Here is a 17500-nt window from a genome sequence, read left to right as displayed (position 1 = left end):
TAAGTGGAATGTCACAAGTATTTGTGATAAATATCGCGTGAAAAAATGGACCATATCAAGACTATGTTCCAAATATCATTCTACGAGGAAGTTGGCAGCAGATAACAAAGGTGGAAGACTGCATTCCACTACTTCTAGTGAGGATTCTGTGATCGTCAGATCTGTCAAGAAGGATCTCTGGATTTCATCAGTTGAGATACAAAAGCAATTAGAGCTGCCTGTATCAGACTGAACAATCGGACGACTTGCTGTTGAAACCGAATCGTTTTCTTGGCGCCCTGCAAAGAAACTGCTGATTTCACTAAAAAACCAAAAGAAAAGACTCCTGTTTACTACATCTCATATTGACTGGAATGTGCAGAAATGGCGAACTGTCCTGTTCATTGATGAATCGAAGTTCAACATCATTGGGAACATTGGCATTTGCCGTGTACGTCGAGCGACCGGAAAACGCCTTGATTTACGTTACTGCCATAAGACCGTGAAGCATGGTGGAGGCAATGTAATGGTCTGGGGGTGTTTTTTTGCTAACGGTCCTGGTCCAATTCATCAAAACGATGGAATAATGGACCGTTTCATGTATAAAAATATCCTGAAAGATGTTATGTTACCTCATGCTGAATGGAATATGCCAATAAAATGGATTTTTCAGCAAGACAACAATCCGAAACACACTGCAAAAGTAGTCAAGCAGTGGTTTCAAGACAACCACCTATCGGTGATGGATTTGCCGCCTCAATCTCTGGAGATCAACCCTATCGAGAACCTGTGGGAGATCATCAACCGCAGAATTATTCATGAAGGTGCTCGTAATAAGGATCAACTTTTTTGAACAAATCCAAAAGGCCTGGGCAGCAATTCCACAAAGTTTAATTGATCCCCTGATCGAATAAATGCTTTAAATATGCAACGCTGTGATCGACAACAAAGGATTCGCCACAAAATATTAATAGCAAAATACAGCTTGGTCAACATTTTGTCTAGTTGCACTTGTTTTGTCCAAAAGGAAATCAACTTTTTTTAATACTTTTGATTAATTTATTAATTTTTGTGTACAAATAATGAACTTTGTGATGAATAAAACTTGAAGAACTTTGTCTCTAAACAGTTACATAGTTGTTTCTCTAAATTTTAAAAATGCAGCACTTTTATATAAAGAAACTAAATTAGCATTATTTGGTTGCACTCGTTTTGTCTGCTACTGTATATATATATATACATATATATATATATATATATATATATATATATATATATATATATATATATATATATATATATATATATATATATATATATATATATATATATATATATATATATGTATATATATATATGTATATATATATGTATATATATATGTATATATATATATATATATATATATATATATATATATATATATATATATATATATATATATATATATATATATATATATATATATATATATGTATATATATATATATATATGTATATATATATATATATATATGTATATATATATATATATATATATGTATATATATATATATATATATATATGTATATATATATATATATATATATATATGTATATATATATATATATATATATATATATATATATATATGTATATTTTTGTATATATTTATATTTACATATATATATATATATATATATATATATATATATATATATATATATATATATATATATATATATATATATATATATATATATATATTTATGTATATATACATTTATATATGTATATATTTATATAAATATATATATATATATATATATAAATAAATATATATATATATATATTTATATATATATACATATATATATATATATTTATGTATATATACATTTATATATGTATATGTTTATATAAATATATATATATAAATAAATATATATATTTATATATATGTATATATATATATATATATATATATATATATATATATATATATATATATATATATATATATATATATGTATATATACACCAAAAGTTGAGCATGTGGCAAAATTAAAATTACTTTTTTTATTAAGAACTTGAAAAATGGAAGAAAAAATTTTCTAATTTATTTTAAAACAAAATTTATTTTTAAGATTATTCAGAACATATTAATAAAAAAAAAAAAGAAAAACAATGAAAAAAAATGTATTAAATTATTTTGGAAGAAATCAATCATATATAAAATAAAAACAAATCAAAAAAAGTTTAGGATGTTAGGCTTTATAATTTAAAGTTATTTTTAGGTTGAGTCTTAATAAGGAATGTGAGAACCTCTTTTTTTATGCATTATGAACATCTTATAGAAACAATAATATTCAGCTGTGAAACCGTTTAACAACTTTTAAATTTTCTTTTAGATTTTTAGCTTTGGTAAGTTTTCATCCAACACAGTCCAAGTATTTTCAATCGGATTCTGATCAGTTAATTTAGCTGGCCACTGAAGTACTTTAAAATTGTTTTGCTCAAACCATTCTGTTACAGATTTTGCTTTATGGCATGGAGCATTGTCTTTTTTAAACATCCATTCTGACTTGTTGCAATAAAAATGTCCTTGGTAGGCATTAAATAGTTTTTGAGGGTGTCGATTTATCTGTTAGTCCATTCGACTGTTGTACAACATGTGTAGATTTAGGCCATCATATGTAATGCAGCCCCAATTACCAATTGCAACACCTCCATTTTGGAGAATGTCTGTTGTTCGAGACCATGATTTTCTTCCTGAATTTTTTTTGTTTTTTACACATGCATACAGCCGAATGTTAATAAAATAAAATAGTAATATCAGGAAAAATAATTCCAAATTTTTTGTTTTAATGACAAATATATATATATATATATATATGTATATATATATATATATATATATATATATATATATATATATATATATATATATATATATATATATATATATATATATATATATATATATATATATATATATATATATATATATATATATATATATATATATGTCATTAAGGAACAAAATTTGGAATTATTTTTCCTGATATCACTATTTTATTTCATTAACATTCGGTTAAAAGCTTTATTTCATTAACATTCGGTTTTAAAAATTTGTTTTTAATTTTACTGTTCTGGCTATTCTATAATTAAAATGATCATCAGCGATACATGTCTTTCTTGGGCGCTCAGAACACTTTTTGTCAGCAGTATTACCAGTTTCACTAAATTTAGCAAAAGTTTTATTTTCACATGAAGGTGAAACGCACTTTAAAATTTGAGAGGTTTCAATATTAGTGACCTCCCATATTAAGATCAATAACATGCTGTTTGATTTCTTGACTTATTGTTTTTTTTCTTACTGAAAATTTTCGGACTTCTATTATCATTATTCTAGAATTAAGCAAAAATGATGAATTAATATAAAATGAACTTTTAAAATAAAACATTATTTTTAATTTATTTTCATAACATTTCATTAAAAAGGAAAGTTTAATTTATTATGATAAGACTTTTTCTGCAATAAATTTATAAAAGCTCTCCTTTAAAGCTTTAAGGAGAACTTTTATAAATTTATTTAAAAGCTAAACTTATGAGCAGCTTTTTTTAAAGCCTAAAATACCGGTTAATGTATGTACTTAAAAAAAGAAATGTGCCTAAACAAATTTTTAAAATTTTTTGTCTTATTTTATCATGCTATGTTAATTGATAATTAGAAAAAAAGTTTACCAACTGAAAAAATAATATATGTGAAAAAAAGTAAATTTAATTCTGCTATGTTGTAAACTTTTGAGCACTATGGTATATATATATATATATATATATATATATATATATATATATATATATATATATATATATATATATATATATATATATATATTTACATATATATATATATATATATATATATATATATATATATATATATATATATATATATATATATATATACATATATATATATATATATATATATATATATATATATATATATATATATATATATATATACATATATATACATTAAATTATTTAACATTAGAGTAGCAGTAATAAATTCAAAAAATTTACATCCTGTATAATTAAAATAAATACTGTTGATATAGGGAAATATGGCATTAGAGTTGTTGAAATCTTTGGATAACCATCTTTTAGCAGCACAGTTTTACAAAGTACCAGGGGAAAATGCAACTCTGGGTGAAACAAATCAGTTTAAATTTATGCTTAGAAAAGAGTTTGCTACTGAGTTAAGCAACACATCATTTGGTTCTACTGATGATGGTGGTTTTACTCTTCCAGATTTTCAAGATATGTTTAATGTGTCCATGAAAAACCCACTGATCTTAGCTAATGTAAATTTAAATTTCAAATTTATCAAATTATCAAAATTATCAAAAAAAATCAAAGCAGTGTAAATTTAAAATTGTTTGCAATAAATTTTTGTTTTAAAATTTTATTTACCCTTTATTTTCTTTTAGAATATTAGAATGAAAGATCTTGTTTATACATTGGACGCAAATCGGTCCCAGTACATTCTTTCTGAAACTCAAAGTCTTTCCTTTACTGGTCTTGATGGTTTATTAATAAAAGTACAAAATACCTCAAAACCAATCAACATAACCGTTAAAAATATTCCTGAAAAAATGATTGGGAGAAATATATCTTTATCAATGCCTAATGATGTATACCAAGTAAGTCTACCAATAGCATCAAGTTGTAACATGCTTCTAAAGATAGTGTTTAAAAATGATCCAAATAGTTTAACAAATCTTATTGTTTACATTCAATATGGAAAAATTGCATCAAAACTTGATTACGATATTATGCTGAATATTTCTGCTAGACATGGTGTTGTCATGACAAAAAATACTTTGGCAGCAACAAGCAACATTAGTTTCACTCCTAAAAATGTGAATAGTAATATGAGTGAGAAAAGTAAAAGCTTTTCTGAAACTTTCATACGAAATCAAGATGCTCGTCTTCTTGATGATGGTTCTCTATTAATATGGAACTTTGTGTACTCAACCTATGCATTTACTAATAAACATGAATTGAATTTCTTATTTTCATATGCTGGTCCAATGCCTGCTAAAAATAATATTGAGAATCCATACACTTATGATGAGGCAGAGTCATTAGGATCATTTGACTATGAAATGCTATCGTTTTGTACAGAATGCAATTATTGGAATGAGGATGAAAAGAAGTGGATGTCTGATGGGTGTGAGGTAAGTGTTTTACTTAATGTTTTGTTGAAAAGTTTGTATCGTTTTATTTTAAAGCATTTTTAAAATATGAAAGTTTTAAAAAGCAAAGCTCTAAAATTTATGTTTCAAAATGAGTCACTAAGTATAAAAACACTTTTAGAAAATGTGGTTTCCAATTTTTCTGTTAATAAATATTTTTAACCATGAGCGAGATCTTGTCTCGTTCTCATTTCTAATGAGAAATGGGACTTCTCATGAGAAACGAGAAATAGAAAATTCTCTTGAGAAGTAGAACGAGACTTAAATATTATATTATTTTCCAAATTAAAAATTATTATAATTTACAAAATGCCTAATAATTTGTTTTTTTAATTAATTAATATTTTGACTCCGTGAGTTTAATAAGATTTTTAATTAAATTTTTTTATTAGATTTTTTTTAAAAATCTAATTAAAAACTTTTAATTAAATTTTAAATATTTTTAATTAGATTTTAAATACAAAAACTTTTTGTATAAAATGGTGCACTTTTGACTTAATTTCATTAGTTTACCAGTGGAATTCAACTTGACACATATTGTTCATATTGAAGAGAAATATTCTTGCCTCATTTTAACGATCAAAAATGTCACCAAGAAAAAACAAAATCTGGAGATATTTTCAAAAAACAAGTGATGGTGTTGAATGCAAGGCGTGCAAAAAGTCTTTGAAAATAAAAGATGGAAACACAAGCAGACTTCATCGTCATCTTGAAAAAACTGACGACTCTCTTCTTCCTCCTCCTAAGAAGAAACAACGAACCATGGTTGAAATGCTTGAAACAAAGTCCAAATAAGACAAAGACAATTCCATTCAAAAGCAGTTTGACTCTGCAATGCTGGATTGCTTTTGCACTGATCTGGCATCCTTTTCAGCAGTCGAAGGAAGAGGTTTCAAGAAATTGTTTGACATTGCAAACCCTAAACTGAGCCTTTATCACAGAACAACATATTCAAGAAAGCTTTCAATTTGGTCAAGAGAAGTTTAAGCTGGAATGAAGAGTGTAATAACGGAGATGACGCCAAATCTAAAAAGTGCTGCATTTACTTCTGACCTTTGGACTTCTAGAGCTCTGGGCAGCTACATCTTTTGGACTTTTGATGCTATTGACGAAAATTGGAGAATTAAAAATCACTGGACAACCCATGTCCAACAGTTCCCATGCAGACACACAGATATCTTAATTGAAGGAAAACTGGATTCTTTCTTAGAAGAACTAAATTTGCCTGCTGATTTGCCAATGTACTGCGTGAATGACCAGGCAAAAAAAATAAAACTTTTCAAAGTGCCTTAACCAATACTTGTGCAACAATCATATTTTGCAATGTGCAGTTCGAGACTCATTTGGAATGACTACTGGAATGGATGATGCGTTGCAAACATGCAAAGATTTGGCTTCTTTAACTCACCAGTCAACAGTTGCAGCTGAGTTGCTTGAATCAGAATCAGATGCTCAAGGAATCAATTTTAGACAGTTTCGCCAATCTGTTGACACAAGATGGAATAGTGAGCTGGATTGCATGGCTTCTGTCCTACATCTAAAGTGTGCAGTTATCAGCTTATGTGCAAATGAAGATATTTTTTCTTCAAAGACCATCAGTGCATCACAGTAGAAATCAATCAAGGGAGCAGTAGAAATTTTGGCACCACTTAAAAAAGCTACAGAAACGTGGTCGGCTGAGTCTATTCCAACAATTAACACTGTCGCTGATTCTCTATGTTTAATCCATGACAAAATTGATCAATTTATTGAGACGGATGGAAAAAATGGCTACGGTGTCTTGTATGCAAAAAACTTGAAAAGCTGCATTGAGAAAAGATTTCTTCTTTGTCACACTGAAAACTTATTGAGTGTTGCAGCAAACTACTTAAATCCTGCTTTAAAGAGACTTCACTTGAAGCTCTTCAAAAAATTTCAAACAACAAAAGAATGGTTAGCCTCACAGGTTAAGGATAATGTTGAGCGCCAACCTGTTGCCAGAGTCCTTTCCGCAGATTTGTCCCCTAATTCAAAACTGAAGCGCAAGTTAAATGTCAGACTTGAAACACAAGAGCCAACATCTGAACTGAAGCCTATTTTGAGCAAAATGTGCCAGTATGATATATCTCCCTGATGCCAAAAAAGACTTTCCGATTGGTGGAAATTGCATTCAAAGACATTGCCAGAACTCTCTTCATTAGCTAGAAAAATTTTAGCTATTCCAGCAAGTTCAACTAAATCAGAGAGAGTTTTTAGCTCAGGTGGAAATGTCGTCCGATCATCCAGACACAACTTACACCCAGAAAAAGTAGAACAAATCATCTTAATCAGAGAAAACATTGTCTTGGTGGAAAAGTTTGACAAAAAAATACTGAATTAATATTTGAAAAAGTTGTTTACATTTGACAAACGCATTTGTGTCTATTTGTCAAAACCATGTTTACATTTTTTTTTTTTACTTGGATTTTAATAAATTTGTTTTCAAAAACTGTTAAATTTCTTGTCTCATTCTCGGTCTCACGAGAAGTACTAACTTCTCGTCTTGGTCTCGTCTCAGTTTGAAAAAACCTAGTCTCGCTCATGGTTAAATATTTTAAATATTTTATAACTTTTATTAAACTACTTGACTCAAACTTGAATAAATTCTTCAACTTTTATGTGTAAAATATGTGTTTGTAAAAGTGTACTGTTTTATACCAGTTGTGGCATACTCGAATGTAATTATTGGAGAGAGGATGAAAAGTAGTAGATCCTCGGTAGTATAGTGGTAAGTATCCCTGTCTGGTCATGCGGGAGACCAGAGTTTGATTACCCGCTGGGGACCAATACATGCATATATATATATATATATATATATATATATATATATATATATATATATATATATATATATATATATATATACACACAACCAGGCTTTCAAAATGCCTATGATACAAAGGATAAGTTAAAAACAACACCCAATTTAATATATATATATATATATATATATATGTATATATATATCTATATATATACATATATATACATATATATAGCTTGATGTTCTCAGTTCCAGTTTTCTTTTCACAAATTGTAAATGCACCCATCTTACTGCTTTTGGTGGATTTTTTGTTGCTCCAAATCCTTTACCAAAACTAAGTTTAGCTTTACTCAAAAGAGGATATGTCCTTCTTGTAACAGTTATCATAATTATTTTATTGTGGATTATTGGATTGGTATTGAGCAGGAGAATGGATAAAAGGGATGTTTCAAAGGTTAGATGACTATTTTTTATCTTTCTTTTTTTTTTTTATTAGAAACATGATTATTTTTATGAAAAATAATCATGTTTCTAATGGCTAAAATAATCATGTTTCTATGGCTAAAAAGTACAAACCATAGACATGACAAAAACAACATTACTAAAACCTGTCAATTAAGAAATTAAAAAAGTATTTAATTAATAATAACCTGTAATGAATGTAGTTAGCTTTTTTTTATTTACCATCTGTGCAACAAAAAAAAGTCCTTTATTTGTTTTACAAAATATATGGTATTAAATGCCATAAAAATTGAATTTTTTTTCAATTTGCTGTATTTAAAACTTAATGAAGAAATGGTTTTGTTTTAATAATTTCTTTATTATGTCCTGTAGTTAGCATTGCCACATATCTAAACAATGTCAATGATTTTGGCCATTTTATTTTATTTTCTGATTTTACTTTTTTTTAATAATAATTATTATATAAAACAAGTTTTTTTTTTAATTTTTTGTTTTGAACATGTAAGTGTTTAAAGATTCTAAAAATTAGACCACAAACAATACATGTAACTGATTTATATTATATAAATTATATTATATATTGATTGGTATGGTTAAGTATTCAATTTTATATTTTAGTATGATGTTATATATTGATTAAAAATATACTAACTAATACCTGGTTTAACCAAATACTTGAGAACTTGACTTGATCTTAGTTAGTGCATAGTACCCTAAACAACGAGCTATGCAATTGTCTCAGGTTTAGTAATTGACTCAAAGTTGTACCAAAAGGCTTTTAATATAGTTTTGACAATACACATCAAAAGCATTAACAGGAACTCCATTATGCTTAGTTTCAGAGCTGCACCCTTACTAGAAATAGCAGAAAGATTTGCATAGCCAAAAAGGAAGCAAAATCTCATGAGTAAAGTCAAGAACAACTAGTGTTCAACATTCTTGGCCAGAACTAGTGTTACACAGGTTGTCAGGTAAGGAGTTAATTGTCAGGTTGTCAAGATTCTTCGCCAGTTGGTTGTTGGTTGTCTTGGCGAGTTTGTTGTTGGTTGTCAACATTCTTGGCCAGAAATAGTGTTACACAGGTTGTCAGGTAAGGAGTTGGTCTTTGTCAGGTAAAGAGTTGGTTCGAGACTGGTTTACAGAACTTTTACTCTTAGCATACCTTTACACCTTGAATGTCTCAGAGACCTTCTTCAAGACAAAACCTGGATGCAGTCAACATTTGCCTAAGATGATTATTTTTATTGAGATACCGTCTCTAGTTGTTACTCAACTAAGCGCCCCAAGATAGGTTTATTTTAAATTATTGTTATCTTCTCCTAGCTGTTTCCAAACCAAGTGAATCCACATGGCACCTGGACATATGGCAGTTTGTACTCAATTAAATGTTACTAGTAACAGGTTGATCAAATTGATCCTGATCTTGTTATTACCTGGTGTAGTTAAAAGCAGTTATTTCTGTTTTTACAGAACTCCAACATATTGCTCATGAGCTTTTGAATTTACTTTAAAAAAATATTATATCTAAATAAATATCGTAAATTAAAAAGAGCATTCTGTTATATGGCTGTAGTACAAGTGATTCACTGAGCTAACACTACACTAGAGGTTTAAACAGAAAATAATCGTACATATAGTTAATTATGGGTGAACTAACACTGCACTAAAGGTTCATACAAATAACAAACATCCCACATTTAAACACCCCACTAGAGATTCAGATAGAACACAAAGATACATATAAAGTAGCATATGGATGAACACAGCAATTAATGTTCTTTTACATAATATATTTATTCTTATATTAACTTTTATATTATTTTTTTTTTAAATGCATTTGCTCAGTACAAACATCTTCTCAATGTTATCTTAATCAAAAAATGACTTTTTACAATGATTTTTTACTCATGAGTAACATTAACAATTGTTTTTTATTCATCCGTAACATAAGTAACAATTTTTTGTCCATCAGTAACATAAACAACAATTTTTTATTCATCAGTAACATAAACAACGATTTTTTATAAAAAACTTGTTGAAAAATCTAAATATTTTTGAAAAATTCTATAAACTTTCAAATAATTGTAACAGTTTATAAATGTTCTATAAAATTTTTTTTATTATTAATTAAGAAAGTTTTTAAAAAAATTTTGGAATTTAATCATCTTGAATACTTTTGAAAAAATCTTCATAGAAACAAAGTTGTCATAGAAACAAAGTTAATTTAACAAAAGTATTCATTATTTGTTGCTGGCATACTAAGTTAGAAAAATGCTAAATTAAAAAACTTTGTACCCATGAATATAAAATAAAGTTTTTTCAATTTGTTGTAGATATACTGACTTAAAAAATGCTAAATTAGAAACTTGGTACCCAGGAATATAAAATTCATATGTGATAAAAACATTTTTGATTTTGATTTGTTTGTTTTTTTTGTTGTTCTTTTTCTTTTCATTTTCATATTAAAAAGATTCTACTAATAATAAATTTTATAACCGGCTGCTTGAAAAAACCAGCATAAATGTGCCTTTAAAGTTTAAAATTTTAAAACACAGTTTAATATTATATTTATTTTAAAATATTAAGGTTGGTGTTTGCCCACTTCTTGATAATTTGCCTGGAGATAATTACTTATATCAAATAATAGTTAATACTGGTAACCGTAGAAATGCTGGCACTAAATCTAACATTTTTTTTACTGTCACTGGTAAGTGATTTTTTATTTTTAGTTGTATCATGTTGTATTTATTAAATTTTTTAAAATTGAATTAAATCTGCATAATTGATTTAACCTTTTTTGTTGCATTGTAGTTCTAAAAAAAGTTATTCAAAGGTTATTTTGCGGCTTCAGAAATCGTTATTTTATCTACAATATTAATAATAGTTCTATAAGTTGTTCAAACTTTATGTAACTATTATCAATATTATAAATAAAAATATCAATGATTAGCTGAAATGATAAAAACTGAAAAGTAGACCATCAAATAATTATCCAGATGATTAAATTTTCTGTAAATTTTGAGAAATTTGTGCTTTTTACTTAATGCTTTTTGCTTATGCTTTTTGTGATTGTGTACTATGTTATGGGACCTATATTGTCATGAATTCAGATAATGCATATAAAACATTTATTTAAAAAAAAAAAATTTAAGAATAAGCTTTTAACAAAACAACTATTAACAAAATTTAACAAAAAAACTATACAATATTTTTTTTTGTATTTTGCTGTTTTATTTTTTTTATTTCATTTAAAGTTTACTATACAAAGTATTTTTCTTTTTTTTTATTAAAATTTGGAATATTTTATATTTTAAACTGTGGGGTTTAACTCTTAGTTTTTCTTTCTCTTAGTTAATGTTTTTATTTTTCTGCCTTATTTTTAGCATATTTTTTGTCACAAAAAAAATATTATTTTGTTACAAAAATGATACAAATAAAGAATAAGAAAAAAAACTTTATTTAGAAAAGAATAAAAAATGGACAATCGTTTTGCATTACTCTTTATCTGACATATTTAGGTAAACCAATGTTATAAATGTGTTTTTTTTTTGCTTTTTTTGAGTAACTTTTTTTTTCTAATTGTGTGGGCTTTTGTACTGCATCACTTGCTCATAACTTGATAGTAAGAATCTTTTCTTTCTGAAAAAAACTTTACTTAATTTTTTGAGAAGTTCTGCTTATTAAGCTCAGACCTGTTTTTGTTTCTTCTGCAGTATTTTGTACTTTAAGGTATAAAAATTGTGTAATTATTTTTGGTACTGGTTTATTTCAGATAGTGTTTGCAGCGATTGTGTTACTTTTTGTGTAACAAAAGTCATACAGAGTTTATTGAATTTCAATAATGAAAACTAATGTTTTCTATTTTTATTTAAGCATTACTTTGTGATTATAACCGCATGTAGTCAACCATATTACATAACTTTAGGAGTATACAAAATATAAGGGAGTATACAAAAGTATTTAAAAGAGTATTCAAGGGAGTATACAAAAGCATTTAAAAGAAACTCCTGTTAAACTAGACTTAGTAAATCTATAACGTTAAAATAGAAATAAAAAAATTTTGTTTTAAAAATTCTTCTACAAATTTCTTCAAAAAAATCATAAATAATTGCTACACAAACTCCGAATTAAATAATATTAAATAAATTCATCTTCATTTGAAATTCTAATCATTTAAAAAAAAAAAAAGTCTAAAAGAGAAAGGGCATCATTAGAAAATCCGCCCTAGATATGGCAACAGTATTCCATACAAGGTCGGATTTGAGATTTATAGAGATAGAGAAAAGAATCCAAAGTAAGAAAGTGTCAAGCTCAATAAAGAGATGCAACCTTGGCAGATGCTGATTTTGCAACTGATTTGATATATGGTTTCCAAGAAAGATTGGAAGTAAGAGTTAATCCTAGAAAATGAAGAGTAGATGACTCATCAAGTACATTACCGTTCATAAATATAGGAAGAACTAAATTATTGCGATAACAATTGGCTGAAAAAAATTGAGTTTTATCAGTATTGAAGTTCACCAGCCACTATAAGCCCCATGCTGTAGCAGAAGCGAGATGCTTTTCAAGCTCAAATGTCCCAAGCAATCAGAGAGTGTTGGTTTCTTATCACAAAAAAAGTAGATGGTAGTATCATTAGCAAACAATGCCACCTTAGATGTAAGAATATCTGGAAGATTGTTATTGTAAATTAAAAAGAGTATAGAGCCAAGGATAGAACCTTGAGGAACCTCTGAAGTTACAGAATAAGAAGAAAAGTTTTGTCCATCAAGGACAACTTTTATACTACGATTGGAAAGGAAGGATTCAATAATCTTAAAGGTGCTGCCAGATACACCATAAAAAAAAAGCTTATGGAGAAGACCAGCATGCCAAATTTTATCAAAAGCTTTTGAAATATCAAAAGCAGTGGCCTTAACCTCTTTACCTTTATCTACTGCACGATAAAATCTATCGGATATTACTGTCAGCAAATCAGCTGTTGAATGAGAAGGTCGAAATCCATATTGATGGTCAGAAAGTAAGTTATTAGATTCAAGATGAGAAATTAAGTGTTTGTTAATTAAAGATTCAAAAACCTTGCTTATGGTAGGAAAAAGACTAATAGGACGGTAGTTAGACGAATCAGATCGCTCTCCAGAGTTATGAAGATAGGGATAACAGATGCCGCTTTCCAGCAAGTTGGAAAACAAGACTCTGATAAGCACTTGTTGAATAGTTTTGAAAGTAGAGACGACAGCTCCGGAAAACACTTCTGCAAGACAATAACAGGTATGTTGTCTGGGCCACAAGCTGTAGAAGAGTCTAGGCAGGAAATCACTTTAGATACAGATGCTGGAGTGATATGAATATCAAGCAATGGATCAACCTGTTTGTTGGCAGAATCAGGTAGAATGCAACTAGTAGAATCAAAAGATGATATTGATGAAAAGTATTTAGCAAACAATTCAGCTTTGTCTTTAGGTAAGGTGACAAAGTCTGAATTATACAAGAGAGGTGGAATTAAAGATTTGCCCTTATTATTGATATTATTAAAGATTCTCTTAAAGTCACGAGAGCCTATTTTTTAAAATGAGATACAAGATTTCATGACTTAAGAATAGCAGGCTTTGGCGTTAGACAAAACTTTTTTACAATGGTTTCTAGCAGTAATAAACAGATGTTTGTTTTCTGGAGAACAGTTTTGCTAATAAATATGAAAGTAGCGGTTTCGATTGGCAATCACAGCAGCACAGTGTGAGGGAAACCATAGAGGAGAGCGAGGCTTGACCTGGAATCGTCGAGAGGGAACAAAAGATTCCAAGCCAGCCTGAATCCACGAAGTTATGTAAGAAGCACATTTGTCGACAGGAAGAAAAAAGATTTCTACCCAAGGGCTATCACAAAGAAAATCACAGAAAGAATCTCAGTCAGCTTTACTGTAGTTCTAAAAGGTATGATAATAGTGGGATTCAGCTGATGAAGAAGAATGAGATATTAGTTTTAGAGAGATCAAACTGTGATCAGAAGTACCTAAGGGTGAATGTGGAGAAACTGAGCACTGACTAGAATCAAAAACAAGACATAAGTCGAGTAGAGAAGGTAAATGATTTGGGGTCTCTGGAAAGCGAGTTGGAAAGTTGATTATTTGAGTTAGGCATTGAGAAAGGCAAAAGTTGTGGGCTTTAATGCCTGCAGAGTCACTGACACTAGAGCCAAGCCATTCAGAGTGGTGAGCATTAAAGTCACCGACAACTACTATATTGGCTGATGGATAAAGAGGGAGGGCTTGGTCAATATGATAAGAAATAACATCAAAAAGAGAGCAGTCTTGAGATGAAGGAGAGCGATATAGAACAAAGAGAGAAGCGATAGAGTGAAGTGGTGCTAAACAAAAGCACATAAAAGAATAGTCTGTAGATTCAAACCTAGTTCACAATAAATGGGTGAGTTCTTACGAATGTAAATGGCCGGGCCAAGCATGTGACTATTGGAGTCTTTACGAATTAATGGAAGATAACCATTAACACTAAGATCCCAAGATGAGACCGCTGAACTCAAATTAGTCTAACAAAGAGCAAGTAGGTCTGGTGAACTTTGCAAAAGATAAGACTCAACAGAAGAAAAGTTACTTCGAAGACCATAAATATTAGTGAATGATATGTTTAGAGAACTTGGTGATGATGATGGTTTTTTGTGTTTTATAGTTTTTAGTACTTTATTCATTTTAAAATTTGATTGAAGAACTTGACTCTAAGTATAGATAGTACTCAGAACACTGTTTAATAGCCCAAGCAATTGCCTCATTACTACTAATAAACCCTAAGCCATAACAAAAGGTTCCAAATGTGGCCTCCGCAATGCACACCAAAAGTAGAAACAGGGGCACCATCCATGTGCAACATGGCACTTTTAATACTTTGATATTTTTCAATTGTTGATGGAATCAGCCTTTCTTAGAGCTACCACAGAGTTCAAGAAACCTGACTACCAGCCGGCCTCAGAACCATAAAACTGAGTTTTAGAGCTGTACCCTCATTAGGAGATAACAGAATGAGTTGCTTAGTCATAACAACAGAGGCACAAGCAAAACCCATGCATTGAGTCAAGAAGATCCAGCATTCAACATCCTAAACTGGAAACAATGTATTAAAAATACATCTGTGCCAGTCTAATAGATAAAGAAATGGTGTGAGGCTGGTCAACAGATAGATATGGTTTATCCTTTAAGTCTTTGCCTAGGTGGCCTTCTACAAGACAGTAGCTGGATGCATTTAACATCTGCCCAAGATGAGTATTTTTATCGAGACACCATCTTGACCCTTTACTCATCTATGAGCCCCAAGGCAGGGAGTGTTCTAAGATGGAGTTGGCATCTCCTAGCCTTTGCCTAAAAAGGTGTATCCTACAAGGCAGCAGGACATGAAGCAGATTGTGCTAATAAATATCTAATAAAGGTGTGAAGTAGTTGCGAATGCGGCTTGTAAAAAGTGCCACTCAGGGTACAAACTTGCTAAGGGTTATTAAAAGTTCATAAAAGTTATCGCTTGAGAAGAGTGATAACTTTTATTTTTTTCCAATGGGCAACTATGTTAATGTGCTTCAATATTATTTTTGCTTTCAAGAATATACAAATTATCTGTTTTGGAACTAAGTTTTCAAATGCTCATGCCTAATATTAATGGTATTTTTTAATTAATAACAAATTTGTTGGAATGAATTGGGATCAAAAAATGTTGAAGGTCCAGAAGACTTGCTGGCGCAGAAATTTAGTGATACTGCATCAAAATTTAATGCAATTTGTTCTTGAACCAACTTTCTAGAAGAGATGTTAAGTGGTTATTAATTAACTTATCATTGTTGTTGGAATCAGTTACTTATGAATCAGTGGTTGGAATCATATAACTCTATTTTGATATTAGAAATTATGCTTTATCAAACAAGAACATTGAGGAAAGTTATGACATTTTTCTACATTATTATTAAGCTGCTTGCAAAAGTTTCATACAAAAAAAAGCATTAAAATGTTTTAAAAAATATATATTTGGTTAAACCAAGAGTTAAAAAAGAAAATAAAAACAAAAATTTACTATGGAAAATGAATAGAAATTCAGGGTGCAAAAATCAAAATATAAAGCAACAATACTGCTTATTGAAAAAACATGCACAAAATAAAGAAGTTAAGACATTCAAGTTGGAACTTGAATCATTTGACTTTTAATATAAAAGTCAAAAGATTCAAAATAGTTATTTAATTATATAATCAAAAGTAAATGTTAAAGACTACATACAACATTTATTCTAATGAAAGTTAACTGTTGACTGAAGGTCCTAACTTTGCAAATTGTCTCAATGATTACTTTGAATTATTTTTTTTTAAAGAGAGTCATGACTATAGTAAAAACTTTCCTACTCGTGCAATTTTACATAATACAATATGATTAAAATTTTTAAGTAAATGGTGAGCAAATAAGCTTTAAACTATTATTCAATTAAATACTTTTATTTTAGGTTGCCTCTCTATCATTAAAAATTGTATTTGCACGAGTAGAAAGAAATCTTTGAACCAGTTTCCGATTCATTTAGAAGTAAGCAAAAGCAACGTCTCAGCAGAGAGACGTTGCTTTTGCTTACTTCTAAACGAATTGGAAACTGGTTCAAAGATTTCTTTCCTACTCGTGCAAATACAATTTTTAATGATATAGAAATTTGATGGCACTTAACCCATTCAAGAGTGTAGGTGTGGATGGTGTAAATAAAATGATTTTAGAAAAATGTACTGCAACCATAACAAAGCCATTATATATTATCTACTCAAGAAATCAACAGGCAGTGGTGAGTTACCAAATAAATGGAAACAAGCAAATATTACTTCTCTTTTTAAAAAGAGTAGTAGATAACATTTTGAAAACTACAGACTAGTGTTGCTAACACCCATCTGTTGCAAAACTTTGGAAACTTTTATGAAAAAAAAAAATTTTATACATTTAATTTCAAACAATCTTTTAAATGAGAATCAACATGAATTTATGAAAATCACATGTAACGAA

At 28.7% G+C, this 17500-nt stretch overlaps 1 protein-coding gene across 4 annotated transcripts in view; it reads left to right on the top strand.

The window, feature by feature from the left end:
• The window catches only part of LOC136084058 (uncharacterized), a 148108-nt gene that overhangs the window by 99405 nt on the left and 31203 nt on the right, over positions 1-17500 (top strand). For 3 of the 4 annotated variants that reach the window (XM_065804150.1, XM_065804148.1, XM_065804147.1), the window contains 4 exons: positions 4088-4333; positions 4460-5209; positions 8245-8463; positions 11058-11178. In XM_065804150.1, the coding sequence (XP_065660222.1) occupies positions 4088-4333; positions 4460-5209; positions 8245-8463; positions 11058-11178 (1336 nt within the window). The remainder of the gene's footprint in view (positions 1-4087; positions 4334-4459; positions 5210-8244; positions 8464-11057; positions 11179-17500) is intronic. The other variant, XM_065804149.1, reaches the window with a different exon arrangement.

This window comes from Hydra vulgaris, chromosome 08 (assembly GCF_038396675.1).
Source record: "Hydra vulgaris chromosome 08, alternate assembly HydraT2T_AEP".
In the NCBI taxonomy this organism is placed as follows: Eukaryota; Metazoa; Cnidaria; class Hydrozoa; order Anthoathecata; family Hydridae; genus Hydra; species Hydra vulgaris.
The sequence above is the reverse complement of the archived record's forward strand: the minus strand, read 5'-3'. Positions and strand labels throughout refer to the sequence as shown.